Here is a 19037-nt window from a genome sequence, read left to right on the forward strand (position 1 = left end):
GGTCTATTTTTTTAAAAAAGTATTTCAGTGACAGGAATTCCTATAAAAAGTTTAAATATTCTTGTCAGAATGACAAGAAACCTTCATAGCTTCAATAATCTTGAAAACCTTCACAGCTTCACCCTTTGCCAACTAAATTTAGAACACATACAATAAACTCCTCATACAGAATACTTTTGTACTAGAAAACAGGTAATTCACATTCTGATAAAGAGCAAAAGACAAGTGCTTTATTATGAGAACTGTTCAAGTAAAATTTCAGTGTGCACCAGTGAAAGTGAATCAAGATTTGCATCAATTTTTTTTGAATGAACACTAGGTTAAAAAGGGGCTACACATTTTTTTTTTTCAAACACCACCCTTTGCTAAGGCAAAAAAAAAAAAAAAAAAAAAAAAAAAAAAAAAAAAAAAAAAACAAAACCTCACTTAATTTTAGAACATAACTGTTACAGAAGAAAGCTACATCACAGTACAGTACAGAATGTAAAATTCACCCTAGTCTGGAAGCCATTATGGAATGGCACATCACCTACACTTAGACCTTCTAATGTAGGTTGGAATTACAGTATTTATCACAGCTTTATTTTCTTTAAACTGATAAAATTTGAATACACTTTCTATTTTTCAGGAGTGTGCAGATGGGGCCCATATGTTGATATTACAGTAATTACAACAGTAAATAACATTGCACAGTCAACCTCCAAGGCTAATTCAGTATAAAATAACAAGTATTAAAATGTACCTTTACTAGTGGTTTTACATAGCATATATCACTAATTATGAAAGAAAAATAGGCAAATGCCCAATCACAAAGCGGCACATTATAGGCATAATGATGTGGAATAAATACAAGAAATCTGGCAAAATATTTAAAACAAACGAGTTACATGGGAACAAACTCAACAACCACATAAGCATAAATCAATAATATACTGTTATAAATAGTATGTTTTGCTTCACAAGTCTCTTAAGTACTTATAGATATTACAGTGGCAGGGGTGAATAAAGAGGATAGAGGAGAATGAGGCAAATGTTTCCAATGCCAGTTAATTCCTGAGGTGGCATTATTTCTTAACTGATGCATTGATCAACACTGTAAAGATGAGTTTGTGCTATGAAACAGTCCCAATATTATTATATTCCCGCAATTATATTGCGGTATTCTGAAGGCAGCAAACCTACGTGACAATTTATGTTGTAACAGCCAGATAAAGTATGTTTTTTTTTCTTTTAAATTTTGTTGCTACAATTAGCAGTGGGTCAGAAAACACTTCAAAGTTCAAAAGAAACTTGATGTAGATTTAACTTTTTCCCCAGTACTTCTTAGTTAGCTCAAGGCAATGCTATTATTCAATTTCATGTACTTGAATTTAAAAACTCTAAGTGCCAACACTGTAAACATTTTGTATCTTCTCAACTAAACCTTGTGGGATAACAAGGAAAAGCGCAAAGATAAGCAGTAATAATTTTGTGTATAATAAAGCTGATCTATTTTTCAGCTTCTGGTTTAAATTTAAATATGATTTTAAAACAATTTTTAAAGGTCCATGCTACAACTTTGTAAAGACTATTTCTATGCACTTTTAATTCTGGACACAATTTTCAAAATTGCATGATGGAGGTAAGACTTTAAAAAACCCACCAGAATGTAAGTAACAGGGAAGAACATTTTCAAATCAAAGCATCAAATGTACATTCATGTGCAGAAATCTAGACAACTATACAAGGTTTTAAGCAATCATGTTTTATTATACAATTCTATGAACAGAAAATGAACAGAAATACACAATATACTTACCTGTACATGTGAACCTACTTTTTAAGCTACAGATATTTATTATAGTTCATACTGACTTTAATTTTACAGTTCATAACTATGTATAACCTTATTGCATTAAGGGCAAATTCTACATGGGGAGATTCACAGGCAGACCACATTAGGCATTACCAGTACATTCAAAAACTGTACCTCATATATGTATGTATCTTCCCTGAACCTGTAAATTTGGACTTCTTTACAGCTTAAGCTCATTTGCTATTTTTGATGCGATGTTCTTAAAGGCGATAGATGTCCCGGATATTCGCTTGAAGCGGACGCCATTAAGTGACAGTCGTGGCAACTTGCAGACTTCCATCTCCCACTGCACGAGGCTATCCTGTCTAGCGTCTCCATGGACACAGAAAAGCAAAATCTCTCTTTTGCTCATAATCACAGTTATTTGCATCTAACACTTTTCGAATTTCTCTCATCATGTCATTAGGGTCCATTGAACTAGTGGTCTTCATACTCCATGTGAACCGCAAAGAACGCGGCTTAGAATCTTTACCCTCTTCTTTGTCTCTTTCTTTTGGTTCCCCTGATGTACTTCTGGAAGAAGAGGGCAAAGGGAAAGAATGAAAACAAATATTTCACTCAGCAAAGAGATCAAAACGCACATAAAATGTACGTGGTCATAATTCAGTGCCTAATAAAACTACCTAATTTGCAGACTACCCTCAGATGGACGCAAAGACTTATGTTATCTTGCTGTTACAGAAACACACCCCAAGATGCCATCTGTTTTGACTTTTAATATTGTCAATCTAAAATAGCATTTTTCTTAAATATAAGTGGCTTGAGGGAAACAAGTCTGCAACTGAAAGTGAAGAACTTAATACCTTCTTCCGTTCCATATTTCTCTGTTCAAGCACACACAAAATAGGAACCACTAATATTCTATTTGGAAATACACATTTTTGAAATATAAAAAAAATTTCTGCCTTTTTGGATAGGAGGAATATAATAATTTCAGAAGGAAAGATAATTCGTTTACCTGATAAGGTTGAGAAAGAATGTTGTACTGCAATCATGTAAAGACGTTACATTATACCACACGTCTCAATGTCCTCCAGTGATTTCTCATTTCACTATCCTTAAACAGTCTACAACGTTTCCCATGACTTGCACTCCAACTTCTACTCTCCCCATCCCATTTCCTAGAATTTTTCTCCTTCCTCAATCCTATCAGAACACAATGGCCTCCATGTTATTCCTGGAACACACAGGTTATGTTCTTGCCATAAGGCTGTTGCACAGACTGTTCCCTCTGTCATGAATGCTTCTCCCCAGATGGCTGTGAGGCTAACTTCTTTACTTTTTTCAAATCTCTGCTCACTTTCTTCATGAGGCTTCCCTTGACTGCCCTACTGTACCCTAACTCCTATCCTAGCATGGCCAATCCCCCTTAGCCTGCTTTAATTTTTCTCTATAGCACTTACACTTTCTAACATACTATTTAATCCATTTGTTAGGGTGTTTATTGTCTGAGTCTATCATTAGATTGTAAACTCCAGGAGGGCAAGGAATTTTGTCTATTTCATTCACTGATCTATCTCAGGCATCTAGAACTGTGCTGGGTAAATAGTAATCATTAACATATTTGTTAAATGACTAAATCTCACTGAATTTTACTTATTGCATGCATCCCACAAGTAATATGGAAACAAAAAACCTATTTCAAATAGTCATAGAAAGAAACCTGCATAGCTTCATCAAAGTTAATAAATCATTCATGATACAGAAAATCCTGTAATTAAATTTCTTGAACAATTATCCAAATAGAGATGTTACATTGCAACTTGTTAACATATCTCACTTCTGTGATTTAAGAAAAAAAAAAGTACCTTGAAAGGAGTTTATAATCTACTGCATAAATATTTTAAATTAATATATATACATTTTATATCAATAGTATAATGTATATTCATGTATAATTTTATATATATTATTTACTTCATTTCCAGGTGTGTGAGCCTAGGTATCTGAGTCCCCAAAGCTCTGCAAACTATGCAATCTTGAGAAAATAAGGAAAGGAACAGGTAGAGAAAATAAATTTCCAAAGACTATTAATAAGTATGAGAAGTATGTACTTCATGTTCTCTATTTTTCTCTTTTTGCCCACTGAATCTAAGCCATTACATCACAGGCCTCTTAGGGCTTGCAAGCCAACCAGAGTCATTTACCAAGGTCACATGTATAATTCTGGTGGATTCGGCATGCTGGAAGGGACCTGAGAGATCAGTTGATTGAGCACTCATTTTAAAGACGGAACTGATGGCTGGAAAACTTAGAATTACTTTTCTGTGGTTCACACCTGTAATCCCAGCACTTTGGGAGGCCAAGGTGGGAGGACCATGAGGTCAGGAGTCTGAGACCAGCCTGGCCAACATGGTGAAACCTCGTCTCTACTAAAAATACAAAAATTAGCCAGGTGTGGTGGCACGCGCCTGTCATCCCAGCTACTCGGGAGGCTGAGGCAGGAGAATTGCTTGAACCCGGGAGGCAGAGGTTGCAGTGAGCTGAGATCGTGTGACTGCACTCCAGCCTAGGCAACAGAGCAAAACTTTGTCTCAGAAAAAAATAAATAAATAAATAGTTTTCTGAAGTTATAGAGCTAATGAGTTGAAAAGTAAAGACTAGAATTCAGGGGTATTATTCTAAGTCTAGTTTCCTTCTATTCCACCTTAAGATGACTTTAAGACAATAAAATTTTTTTCTGCATGGTCTCAGAGACATTGCCACTGATAATGTCAATTCTAGAAAGCTCCTGGAAATGTGGATATTAATATAATAACAACTAACATTTATTGAGTATTTACTAGGTGCAGGAACTGCCCTAAGTGCCTAAAATGTATTAATTACTCATTTACCCCTCAGAACAATCCTAGGAGGCAGTTAGAGTGAGGATATGGAGGCACACAGAGTTGAAGTAACTTCCCCAAAGCCACACAGTAAGGTAAGTGGTAGAACACAGCTGAAACCCATGCATTCTGGCTGAGAACCTGTACTTCTAACCACAGTATCACCCCATCTCTCTGAAATGACAGAACCTCATTATAACTGGCTTGATCCCACCTATGTTCCTTGCTGTTTTTTTTTTCATCTGTAAAATAGGCATTTTCACCTAGTTGTTGTGAAAATTAAATGACCAGAAAGTACTTTATAGTTAGTATTCAATAAGTTAGTTCAAAAGCAAAAATAGAACCAAACCCAACAACCAAACAAAAGGGAATGTGAAAAGTATTGTGTAAACATTTATAAAAGATCAGTTACTAATTCTTATAATGCAGTAAAATTATGTTGTTATATCAAAAGGATAAAACTGTAACTATTAATGGCCACTTGCAATGCCACACACTACTAAATGTCTCAGAGGGAAATTTAGTGGAAATATAGGACGAAATGCAAGGAGGGGCTCAAAAGTGAAGACTAAGTGAGGGAGAGGCTAAGAACAAGTCCTCCATGTTTATGTAAAAGGCAGAAGAAAGTGAAGAGTATTTGTCTTGCTCCCCTGTGGCTCCGTACCATGGTGACTCAGGTACCTAACTCTACAAAGAAACATTTCAACTATTATTACTAAATATAAATATAGCACAGTTTGTTAAAAAGACTACACGGGAATGCTATAGTTTTCCCAAAGTTAATTATGTTTTATATTTTAAGTGATTTGAAAAGTAGAAATCAAACTGGGGGCTTGTGTTCAGCTGGTCACAATCGTTTCTGAATGAAGCCAGAGTCTTTCGTACTGTGGAATACTTGTTGGTTGTAAAATTTATGTTGCAACCCTTAAGGCTTGTGTACACTCAAAATAAATTAATGCCTTCATTTCTTAAATTTCCCATTTGTAAAATATTAACACAAGTACTAACATGTCCATAATGTAGTCCCTAGAACAGCAGCATAAGCATCTCCTGGGGACTTGTTAGAAATGTAAATGCACAGGCACCTGCCTCAGCCCCTGAATCAGAAACCCTGGGTGTGGGATCCAGCAATCTTTTTATCAAGTCTTCCCTGTAATTCTGATTGTGCTCAGGTATGAAACCCATTGTCAGAATGAATATACAAACTAGCATTAAATGTCAAAAAAAGAAATCCCCAAAAGTATGGCAGGATAGAATTTTTAAATGTGGTCAAACACTGAATTCTCACCTAAAATATATAACTAATATCAAATCTTCCTTCCCTGTTCTGTGTTATTTGTGCTATTTGACTCAGACTAATTTTAGTTATATTACTTTAGTGAGAAAAATATCAGTACATTTAATCTATTAATTCTTCAGCTTGACATACTTTACAGAATAGAAAGCCTATTTTTTTTTTTTTTTTTTTTACCAAGTACACAATTCAAATGCATGTTTGGAAAACAAACTTAAAGTTGACTGACTTGAATGCTAGGTAACGTTATGAAAACCCACCCCAATACAAAAATCTAAAATATGCATGCTATCTAGTTATTAGATCTATTCATGACCATTAAGTGCTCGAAGTATTTCAAAAGTACGTTTTCACACACAGGGACCTAGCAGCGAAGTATTAATAGTGGCTCCTCACCTTGAGGTGTCGGTTCTGCCACTGGCTTCGCCTTCACTTGGATCCCTCAAAACAAAGTGAAGGTTGAGATTTAATGATAAAAGTAAAAAATATATCAAGAAAACCTATATCTAAAATTATTTTAAAATCAGCTTGTTGAGCAAACTTCTACTATGACAGTTTTCTATTACTAGTCAGTCTGAGACTATTTCTCATGTTTTTCATCATAACCGCATGTAATTTATCATTTATTGAGCGTCTACTCATTTTTGTCAACAGGCAATATAAGGTGAAAGTTTAGAATTGTTTTTCATAATCTTCCAATTCCCAGCCACAATTCATTTGAAGTCATAATTTATCTTTTGGTTTAGTTTAAAGTTAAAACTACTTAATAATTATCAATAGCAAGATTCAACTTCAAATTTGTAATTATGTATAATTTTAGTAGTCGCTCAATTTAGAAAATATATACATTAACGTTGTAGTTAGCAAATAAATACCAATTTCTAAATAAGCAATTTCTCTTAGAAGTTATGCTAACAATTCATGCACATGATAAAATATCACAGCAAATTAACAGCCTATCCATGTAGGCAAGTCTAAAAACATGGATTCAATCTTAAATAAAAACACTAACCTTACCTGGATATCCACCTGTGAAATAAAACCAGGAAAACACTACTAATTGTTCTGAGTTGCATGTAATTAATATTTTTGAAGTCTACCAAAATTTTAATGCTTTGCTATTTTTAAAGGTAATTAAATATCTTGTCATAGAGGGTAAAATACTATTAAATAGTGGGAAAAATCACCAACTTGAATCCTTAAGTTAATGTTGTCTTAATGTTTTAGCCATTCCAGAAACATTTCTATTATTTATGTAAAATTATGCAATAAGAATAAAATCAGTGGTACTCTCCCATCCCCCAAATTAATAAAACATACCCACATACCAAGCTCTAAAATTTTAAATTGTTCTTAAGAATATGAATGCCTTATGCCTCTCAGGGTCTTTAACTAATACATGCCTTTCTTAACAAACATATTATGAAAAAAAATTTTTTCTATCTGAATTTTAAAGAATGCTAAAATGTATTCTCACATTCAAATGTAATTTCTTAAATTTCTATTTTAATAACTGGCATTTTCATTGGGAAGAATAATAAAATTCAATGCCATCTATACAAATCCATTTTATTATAGCACATTGAAATAAATAAAACATTTTTTAGCAGGCTCAAAGTGAAATGTACATTTTCAGTTACATGTAGATGAACTGATACACACAGATGGGCAGTGTATCAACTTGGCAAGCAAGACAGTAATGCTGTCGACTCCCACTGCTAAGACAAAATTCCTTTAGGAAGGGACAAAAATCTCACTGGACTTTTCTGTCCTGTTTATATTATGCTTTATTATTCACTATTAGCAAACACCTATTCCACAGCTGCCAAACTTAAAGCATTAGGAGTGAAATGTCCCTTAGACCCTATTTCCTCTGCTATAATTGACTGAAATCGCGATTGACCCATACCCTGTTCCTGCCTACCTGGATGCCAGCAGGAACATTGGAAGAATTTCTGCTATTGGCAATTGTTTCAAAGAGCCCAGGAAGTCTGCTTTAAGTAGCCATGGTAGGAGGCAGATGGGGCTACAGAAGGTGCAGCTGGCTCTAACAGCATATGCAGCACAGCATGCTCTCTAACACTTAAAAACAATTACCTACACATAGCAATATATACTCAACTGAACAAATTGGGTTATTCCCTATATAAGAATGAGCTGTGGTTAGAAAATCATAAGGTTTGGTGTAGAAGTGAGCCACGCAGGTATTCAGGGCAGGGAATTGCAGGCAGAAGGAATAGTAGGTACACAATGCCAAAACAGTGCTTAATGTACTTGAGGACAGTCTGGTGCCTGGGTGGCTGGTGTGGAGGTGGCAAGAAGAAGAGTGGGAGAAGAAGAGGTCAGAGCAGAAATGGATGGCCAGGTTACACAAAGCCCCACAGGCTATGGCGAGGGCACAGAATTGTATTCTGAGCAAGGCGAAAGCTAATCAGGGGCTTTAAATCTGAGTGACATGATCAGATTGACATGACACTGCTGAAACAGAAGAGGAGGACAAGGACAGAAAGTAGCAGAACCTAGCAGAACTATGAGGAGGTGAAAGATGAATAGTGGTTCAGAGTATGAAGGCAGTGGCGGGAGTGATGGAAGCAGCTAAATTCTGGAAATGCCGTGAAGGTAAAGCCCACACAAATTGCCAATGGATCTGATATGGTATGAGGAAAAGAATTGTCAAGGACAACTCCAAGGCTTATGGTCTGAGCAACTGTAAGGACAAGGCTGCTAATTCCTAAGACAGTGAAGAACGAGGGAAGGATAGGTATGGGAAGAGGAACAAGAGTTGAGTTTTGAACATGTTCTGTTTCAGAGTCTATAATGTATCTAAGTGGAGAGGCTGAGCAGCAGTTGGATGTAAGAGTCTGCAGTTCAGGAGAGAGATGTGGGCTAGAGATACACTGGGGAGTTGTTCACACAGGATGGAATCTAATGTCATGAGCCCGACTGAGATCACCAAGAGTGTAAGGAAAACCAGAGAAAAAAACGTGTCCAAAGACTGAGCCCTGGGGCATTCTAATATTTAGAGGCTGGGGGAAAGGCAAGGGAATCTGGAAAAAGCCAGTAAAGAAGTCTGAGAAGCGATAGCTAGCCTGTGAGGTAGGAGAAAACCAGAGCCAAGCAAGGGAAACACTTTAACTGTGTAGAATGTTTCAAGACAGTTAAGTTGCTCACAGGAAGGCAGGAGCCTCATCAGTCTCACTTGCTGCTGTACAATAGCGCCTACGAAAGGGCCTTGCATGTAGGTCTCCACATATGTGTTCGATGACTATATGGCAATCCTTTATCAGACCCTCCCAAAAGACCAGCTCTAAGGCACTTTCTTGCTTTGACATTCTATCTCCTGACTTCCTTTCCACAGTACTCTGTTTCCCCTAGAGTCTAAATTTTTGTTGCAGAGTTAAGAGAAATATTTTGCACAATGCTTAATGCATAATTAGTAATCAAGCACTAAACTACAAACCTATTTTTCTTCACTTTAAAATTAATTCTGGCTTAACCATGAGAAAGTACTGGCTTTTTGAAATGGCCTTAAATAGACAAATTCCAAAAACAGAAACTACTGATATTCTGACTAGTACCCTGCAGATGGCCGGCTAACACTGTGATCTACCTTCCATGCTGACTCTGTTGGTGAACTTTTAGTTCTTTCTGTAGCAAGTTGTCATGCTGCATAGTAATTGCCCAAATGGTACAAAGTCACTGACTGATATGGTTAGAAATTTATGTTACATTTGAGGCTTTAAAAGTTTTTAATTCAGCTATGTGATACTGGGCAAACTGATATATGAACCAAGTCTATAAATAGCTCCATGATAAGGCAAGTAAGACTGAAGCTGCTTCTTCTCTTTTCCACATCCACTCTTTGAAATCCTAGGAACAGTAATAACATTGGAAACTAAGTATTTAATTAGTATTTCTTAAAGCAAATATAATTATTTCTTACCCATCATTGAAGGCTCAGCTGAAATGATTATATGATAGGGTGCCTTCACTGTCTCCCTAGATAGAAACAATTCTATCTTCCTCTGGAATCCAGCATGTTGCCCACACTTTTTAGCACATGTTCTGCTTTATATCACAGCTAGTTGTTTGTCTGCTTCTTACAAGACTATAAGAATCTGGAGGGCACAGATGCTGTCTTACCTATCTTTAGATTCTGTTCTGCACCTAACACAGTGCTTTGCTTGTCGCAGGGCTTAAGTAGGCATTTAGTGGGACACAGGAATAGATGAAATTGACATCTGCCTGCATTGTAGTAGTAACTTATATCATCAATGTGCACTGTACATGTATGCATAGTAAACACAGTAAGTATGCTTACTTTTTAGAAAGTATAATTGTATTGTTTAAGTAGATTAGACCTTTACTATACATGTATTGATTTTGCGTTTACTATGTTGTGCTGATAAGGTTTTATGATATAAAATTATGTAAGTGATCTGCGACTCTGGTGTGTAGGCTTTTTATGCAAAGACGAAAAAAATGTAAATGATATATTATTAGTAAGCAATTTAAAAGTATTGTCAAGATAAATCTGAAGGAAACATGTAAACTCATTTCTTTTCCTCAATCAAGGCTTTCAAATATAAAAATCTTTCGTTAAAACACACATTTTGAAGTCAAGTTTTGTTCTTTCCATTTTATTTTACAGATTTTAAAATCTCATTTTGTCCATTTTTTTCTTTCTCTCTCTTAAGGAAAATACTTTATGTCTTCCTAGATTTTTTTCTTCTAACTCTGTAAAAGAGCAGCTCTAATGAAATGTTATGAAACCATTTTACAAAATTACTATAAAGATTTAAAAAAAAGTCAAGTTTCCTTCATAATCTCTAGAGGAAACAAAACATGACAGTACATTGGTACTGACCTGCGAACAAATTTGGATGTGATTTTGCTTATTATACCAGTTGATGTTCCCCTTCTGGCATGTGCAAATGCACCCGTTTCATGGGATGGTGAAGCAGGTGGCCCATTGTAAGCAGCGCTGCGTCGCTCCCGGAGCTGTTCACCATGGAAGGTGCTTCGGCTTGAGCTCCCTCGGGGAAAGCGGGTCCGGTCTGGAGTCGCAGTACTAATACTGTGAGCAGATGGGGAAGCAGCAGGCACTCTCTGGGTTGTACTGCTGGGACAAATTAAGATATATCATTTAGAATAATGACAGGAAAACCTTTCACTCATGCTAAAAACTTGAAACAAATAGCTATGGCTACTTCTTTTGGCCCTACTTTATTTGTTCACATTAGAGATGTAAGACACGGGTTAATTTTCTTTAGTATATCATTGGAGAAGAGTAAAATTTCAGTTTGAAACTAGGTACCTTTTGTTTGGTCACTAAAAATTAAGAAATGACTGAAACAGGGACACAAAGATAAATACTTTTCAGTATCAGGAACGCCAAACCAGGGGTACTGCAAATATTTTTTAAATATTCTCCTGAAATCATTTAGCAATCAATGTTGAACACAAATTTTATTGTTTATTAAAAACGCTTTGAATAAAATAATTTTCTATTTCTAATTTAGGCCTCAGTGATGGTACAACATCACATGGCACTACCAATATGCCCAACAAATCTAACAGAGGGTTAAAATGCTCAGATGTACTGAATTTGAGAAATCTTAAAATAGAAAATACTAGAAAACAATTACAAAATTGTATATCTGAACAGGCTCTTTGAGTTCATCAGTTTCATTGACAGGAAAACTGAAGTCCAGTTTCATTAAGAAAAAGGAATTGAGCCTGATCATTATCCGCGGGTCTCAACTCCCAGTCTAGTGTTTGTTTGTATGTGTTTAAATCATAACAAAATCAGTTTACCTAAATGACAAATTAAGCAGCAATTCTTAACTTTATGGGGATGGACGTAAAATCAAATCCTTAAAAAAATTCCTCTAGAAAATGATGTAAGTTATATGCAACATTTCCAACAACAGCCAAAGTACATAGAAAGTTTATGTTACAATTCAATTTTTCCTCCATTACAAATACTGAATCTTATTAGAAAAGTCTTAACATGATGGTGACTATCATGTATTTTCACATGGTGCTATATTTTTAGAAATTCTTAATGAACAAAATGAGATGTAACCAGTACATTACCCAGGCCGGTAAGCTTCAGAGCCGTCTTTAATGGTTGGCAGTGTGACTTTAATAGGATGACCAGAAGTGGACATGGACTTCTGGTGGCGGGGTCGTGCTGAGGGGACAGCAGAGGCCACAGAAGAGCCTGCAGAAGATATGCTACTCACAGACATCTCTGTAAGGCTTTCGCCATAAAGCAGTTGAGAAGACCATGGAAATGTAAAAAAGAAGAAAAACTGTGGTTGACTAAAATTTAAGAACTATATTTTTAAAAATCTAAACTGACTAACACCTTTCATGACTGAAACATTTGAAAGAAACTAACATAGCGGCATTATTAATGACTAACAAAACAATTAATATTCTTATGAAAAGTATACAGGGTGAATTTATCACTATTATCCATGAAAAAAAAATCTCACACACACTTTATGTATGTAAATGTGAGAAAGTACAAAATTATTTTTGTGGATATACAATAATTTCAGATAAAATTATTATGACTGGAGTCATTTTTTACCTCCCCAAAATCACAGTTTGGTGTGATATGTTGCTGTAGTTCGTTGTCCATTATTCATACAATCAGAATTGATAATTATACCAAAAATATTATCTCTGGATTCATTAAAACACTTTTAGATCATATCATGGTCAATAGGTTAACTGTTGCAGATTAAAGGAGCTGCAGCTTAAAATTTAGTATAAGAAAAATCGTAAGTCTGAAATCAATTTTCAATTATCTTATGTACAAAGAAGATACATTTTTCTTTGTATGCCTTACAATAGCACTTACTTTACATTCTTATTAAGTGAGAAGAAACAAATGTGAGAATGGTTTGTACACACTACTGAAATGACTCTAGGTGGTACTAAGAAAATAATTTCATTAGAATAGGCTCCATGTCTTTGTACTGTATTGATGAGTAGTCCTTGTAACTCATGATAGAAAGAAGATACATTTTTTAAGTAATAAAAATAATATGATTTATTATTATTTGAAATAAAACACTTTAAAAATTATGTGGTTCTGAATGATGAGAAATAAGATGGCCACATTTTTTTCAGAGGGAGGAAAATAAAGCCTTTATTCAGATGCAGTAATGACTTGATGGGAGGTGAAAGGGAAGGAGGCAGCAGGTGCACCAAAGAAAAAGATACAAATTATGAAGATGAAATTAGGATGGTATATGATCTGCTTTGTTACAGAAAAATATTTACTATCAGAGTTTACTCAGAAATTGGCAGGTAAAGAGATTTATTTCTTGTTTTCTCTAAATGTTTTCCCATCTTTCTATCCTGGTACAGGAGAGATGTCTCAGTAAGAATGGTTGGGTTGCAATCTTACTATTTCATGTAATAACTACTTTTCTCCTGACCCATTCAGCTGCGGGCATTTCAGCAAGGGCACTAACACAGAACAATAGCAAAGGTATTACTACTTGGCACTGTGGCATTTACCTGCTGTCTTTTCCATTCTGCAATGCTGTGTATCGATCTGTGGTCCTTTCACAGACATATGTATTCCTTCTTGCCATGCTACCTCCAGAATACACATTGTTCTTCAAGAATAAAAAAGGGGCAATTAAAAAATTATAAATACATTTGTGGAAAGCCAAAGAAATGTTATTTAAGCTGACTCTGAGAAAAATCCACAGAATTTTAATTGATTAGAATCTTACATTAACAAGAATTATCCCCTGCCTCTCTCTCTCATTTAGATTTCAGAAGCAAAAGACAAAGCATCAAAAATGAACTCATTACAGTTTTAGCTTATCCTCCTACAATAGCAGCCAGCAGTTTGGAAGCAATAGGAGAGCTGGGTTTCTATTCACTCCCTCCTTTGTGAGCTGGTGGTAGAGAAAGGGCAGGAGCAGGGGTGTGAGCAGCTCTAAGTGACTAGGAGTGCAAGCCAATTCCACACTAAGTATCATCACCAACAGGAGCCTGGGGCAGTAAAGATGGCACGCCCACTCAGAAGCCTGTGGGCTGCCTTTCTTCACCTGCTTGGGAAACTCTCTCAACCACTGGGAATATTAAGCAGACTAAATGCCCCAGGATCAAAAGCATGTCCAGTTGAGGCCACCAACAGTGGTGTGTGCAGTGCCACACTGAAGATATTTCCTCAAGGCTCAGGTTTGAGCTAGAAGGAAGGCCAAGTCTGAGGAGCATTGGAGAAAAGAGAGAAAATAAGCAAAAAGGGATAGACAGATGATTCTCCTTACCACGCACACAACCTTTGACCTGTAACCCATTGTTGTGCCTGCCAAATCCTGACCTACTCACTGGTAATAAAATATACAGAAATGATTTTCAATGTGGATATAATACTCTTCTGTTTAGTCCTTACTCCAATAAAAAAACTTGCTACTTTTGACTAACCCAGCATTTAAAATATATATTCAACCTAAACATTGTTGAATCATGAGGGCGACAAAGTTAATAGATATTTGCTTGAATTCACTTTGAAGAAGGAAAAAAATACATATAAACAAAACTGAATACAGATTTAAAATTTTTCAGTAGTGCAGGTTCATAGATGGAAGGAATTTTGGCACCAGTTATATAAAAGCATATGCTAAAACTATAAAAGTATGGTAGCAAAACAGGCAAAGATTATTAAAATTTTTAGGCAAGACTTGGAACATGTAGGCCAATTGTGGTGGCTCATGCCTGTAATCCCAACACTTAGGGAGGCCTAGGAGGGCAGATTGTTTGAGGCTAGGAGTTCAAGACCAACCTAGGCGGTGAAACCCCATTTCCACAAAAAATACAAAAAAATTAGCTGAGTGTGATGGCACACACCTGTAGTCCCAGCTATTCAAGAGGCTTAAGTGGGAGGATCACCTGAGCCCAACAAGTTGAGAAGAATACAGTGAGCTGTGATTGTACCACTGCACTCGAGCCTGGGCAACAGAGCGAGACCCTGTCTCAAAAAAAAAAGAAAAAAAAAAGAAAAAGACTTGTTCCATGTTATTAAAGCAAAGAAAATTGATTTGATTATGTGGATGCATTATGAAACTAACTTACATTAAAGTTCTCAAAAAACTAGGAATGTCATCATATTTCATAGTTTGAAAGACATTGTTTCATTACCTGCTTTCCCATTTAACATGACATTAACATCTATCCACGTCAAGTGATACTAAAGTTTTATGGCTGTAGCCTATGCAACTGTACAGATATACCATATTTTATTTTAATCAATAAATTCCTAATTTTTGAACACTTAAATCATTTCCTACTCTACTCTTAGAAGCTACTAACATTTAATTCCCTAGAAATTAACTGGAAATTTGAAATCTTGAGGACAAATCTTAGAAATACATAATAGGAAATAGGAAAAACATACTGGGCAATTATTAAAACTGCAGAGGATTACTGAAAAGCTGTAAAATCACTGCATGGGCACCAAATGTACCAATATAAAAATATTTGCTTTTGATAATCTCAATAATTTTGGCCAAATTGTCATATGAATGACTTAATTCCTTGTCAAATCATGCTACCATACATCTTCTGGAAGCCTCTAAAATGTTTGTGGCTATTCTCAATGACATTTCTTTCCTTTTCAAAGGCTGATGGTGAATGGGATCTCTCCTTCCAAGCTGTGCCTCTGAATTTGTGCTCCTCCCACCCTACCTCCCTTGCCTTGACCCTTCAATGCCAGTGACATTCAGGTACGGCAACCATCAGTTCTATTTCCCCAAGGAAATTTAAGATAGAATTAAGCAAAAGTTATGGAAACACAGTGTTACTGCTTCCATTTGTCATACATTCATATAAAACTAACTTTTATAGTTGACCTTCCTAATTCAAATAAAAAAGATCTAGTGATCACTAAGCAGGTAAGGTTCTTTCTGCTGAGGATTTGGGAACTAGGTGGAAAACTACCCTTGCAGACTCTTGCAGTCTAGTTTGGTAACTTCCTCAATGTGGAAACCAACCATGTAAACAACTTTTTGGGGGTTCTTTCACAGTAAAGTGATTATATTTTACATAATTATATCATAAGTTTATATACAGTATTTTATACTTACTATAGCATTCTTAATCTTTTTGAGTCTTCCTAAAATAAATCTCTTCTTCCCCTTATTTTTTAAAATGCTGGTTTTTTTTTTTTTTGTATTTTTTTGTTTTAAATTTTTTAAATCTTCTTTTAAAGTTCCAGGGTACATGTTCAGGATGCACAGGTTTGTTACATAGGCAAATGTGTGACATGGTGGTTTGCTGCACCTATCAACCTGTCACCTAGGTATGAAGTCCAGCATGCAATAGTTATTTTTCCTAATGCTCTCCCCCAACCTCCGATCTCCTCTGAAAGGCCCCAGTGTGTGTTGTTCCCCTCTCTGTGTCCATGTGTTCTCATTGTTCAGCTCCCATTTATAAGTGAGAACATGTGGTGTTTGGTTTTCTGTTCCTGCATTAGTTTGCTGAGGATAATGGCTTCTGGCTTCATCCATGTTCCTGCAAAGGAGTAAACTCTGATAGTAAATATTTTTCTGTAACAAAGCAGATCATATACCATCCTAATTTCATCTTCATAATTTGTATCTTTTTATGGCTGCATAGTAGTATAATTTGTATCTTCATAATTTGTATCTTTTTATGGCTGCATAGTAGTCTGTGGTGTATATGTACCACATTTTCTTTACCCAGTCTATCACTGATGGGCTTTTGGGTTGATTCAATGTCTTTGCTATTGTAAAGAGTGCTGCAGTGAACATAAATGTGCATGTACCTTTATAACAGAATGATTTATATTCCTTTGGGTATATACCTAGTAATGGGATTGCTGGGTCAAATGATATTTTCAGTTCTAAATCTTTGAGGAATCACCACACTGTCTCCCAGAATGGTTGAACTAATTTACATTCCCACCAACAGTGTAAAAGTGTTTCTCTGCAACCTCGCCAGCATCTGTTGTTTCTTGACTTTTTAATAATCACCATTCTGACTGGCATGAGATGGTATCTCATTAAGGTTTTGATTTGCATTTTTCTAATATTTAGCGATGTTGAGCTTTTTTTTTTTCACATTTGTTGGCCATGTGTATGTCTTCTTTTGAGAAATGTCTGTTTATGTCCTTTGCCCACTTTTTAATGGGGTCCTTTTTTTCTTGTAAATTTGCTTAAGTTCCTTGTAGATTCTGGATGTTAGACCTTTGTTAGATGGATAGATTGCAAAAATTTTCTTCCATTCTGTAGGTTGTCTGTTCACTCTGACGACAGTTTATTTTGCTAAGCAGAAGGTCTTTGGTTTAATTAGATCCCTTTGTCAATTTTTGCTTTTGTTGCAATTCCTTTTGGCGATTTCATCACACAATCTTTGCCCATGCCTATGTCCTGAGTGGTATGGCTTAGATTTTCTTCTAGGGTTTTTATAGTTTTGGGTTTTATATTTAAGTCTTTACTCTATCTTGAGTTAATTTTTGCATAAGGTATAAGGGAAGGGTCCAGTTTCAATTTTCTGCATATGGATAGCTAGTTCTCTGAGCACCATTTGTTAAAATAGGGATTCCTTTTCCCATTGCTTGTTTTGGTCAACTTTGTTGAAGATGAGATAGTTGTAGATGCACAGTTTTATTTCTGAGTTCTCTATTCTGTTCCATCGGTCTACGTGCCTGTTTTTGTACCAATACCATGCTGTTTTGGTTATTGCAGCCTTGTTGTACGGTTTGAAGTCAGATAGCATGATGCCTCTGGCTTTGTTCTTTTTGCTTAGGATTATCTTGGCTATATGAGCTCTTTTTTGGTTCTATATGAATTTTAAAATACTTTTTTTCTAATTCTGTGAAAAATGTCAATGGTGGTTTAATGAGAATAGCATTGAATTTATAAGTTGCTTGGGCAGTATGGTCATTTTGACAATATTGATTCTTCCTATCCATGAACATGGAATGCTTTTCCATCTTCTTTGGTCCTGATTTTCTTGAGCAGTGGTTGTAGTTCTCCTTGAAGAGTTCCCTCACTTCCTTTGCTAGCTGTATTCCTAGGTATTTTATTTCTTCATGGCAATTGCAAATGGAGTTCATTCATGATTTGGCCCTCTGCTTGCCTGTTGTTGGTGTAAAGGAATGCCTGTGATTTCTGCACATTGATTTTGTATACTGAGACTTTGCTATGGTTGCTTATAAGCTTTAGAAGCTATTGGGTTGAGATGATAGGGTTTTCTAGATATAGGATCATGTCATTTGCAAAAAAGACAATTTGACTTCCTCTCTTTGTATCTAAATGCTCTTTATTTCTTTCTCCTTACTGATTGTCCTGGCCAGAAATTCCAATACTATGTTGAATAACAAGTGGTGAGGGAAGGCATCCTTGTCTTGTGCCAGTTTTCAAGGGGGAATGCTTCCAGCTTTTGCCCATTCAGTATATCTGCTGTGGGTTTGTCATACATGGCTCTTACTATTTTTAAGGAACTCAAAATATGTTCCTTCAATACCTAGTTTATTGAGAATTTTTAACATGAAGGGATGTTGAATTTTATCGAAGGCCTTTTCTGTGTCTATTGAGATAATCATGTGGTTTTTGTCTTTAGTTCTGTTTCTGTGACTAATTACGTTTATTGATTCACGTATGTTGAACCAGCCTTGCATCCTGGGGATGAAGCCAACTTGATCATGGCGGATAAGCTTTTTGATGTGCTGCTGGATTCAGTTTGCCAGTATTTTGTTGAGGATTTTTGAATCGATATTCATCAGGGATATTGACCTGAAGTTTTCCTTTTTTGTTTTATTTCTGCTAGGTTTTGGTATCAGGATGATGTTGGTCTCACAGAATGAGTCAGGGAGGAGACCCCCCTTTTCAATTGTTTGTAATAGTTTCAGAAGAAATGGTTTCAGTTCCTCTTTGTACCTGTTAGAATTCAGCTGTAAATCCATCTGATCCTGGGCTATTTTTGGTTGGTAGGCGATTTATTACTGCCTCAATTTAAGAACTCGTTATTGGTCTTTTCAGGGATTCAAGCTCTTCCTTTCAGTCTT

The 19037-nt window shown here is 35.8% G+C and overlaps 1 protein-coding gene across 1 annotated transcript in view; it reads right to left on the reverse strand.

The window, feature by feature from the left end:
• Positions 1-1218: 1218 nt before the first annotated feature.
• The window catches only part of MARK1 (microtubule affinity regulating kinase 1), a 140484-nt gene continuing 122665 nt past the window's right edge, over positions 1219-19037 (reverse strand). Inside the window, 6 exon segments of the mRNA XM_017870006.1 lie at positions 1219-2196; positions 2198-2368; positions 6371-6415; positions 10842-11096; positions 12074-12238; positions 13514-13614. Coding sequence (XP_017725495.1) covers positions 2016-2196; positions 2198-2368; positions 6371-6415; positions 10842-11096; positions 12074-12238; positions 13514-13614 — 918 coding nt within the window. The 3' untranslated portion in view covers positions 1219-2015.

Source organism: Rhinopithecus bieti, unplaced genomic scaffold (genome assembly GCF_001698545.2).
Source record: "Rhinopithecus bieti isolate Rb0 unplaced genomic scaffold, ASM169854v2 scaffold_1673, whole genome shotgun sequence".
NCBI classification, from domain to species: domain Eukaryota; kingdom Metazoa; phylum Chordata; class Mammalia; order Primates; family Cercopithecidae; genus Rhinopithecus; species Rhinopithecus bieti.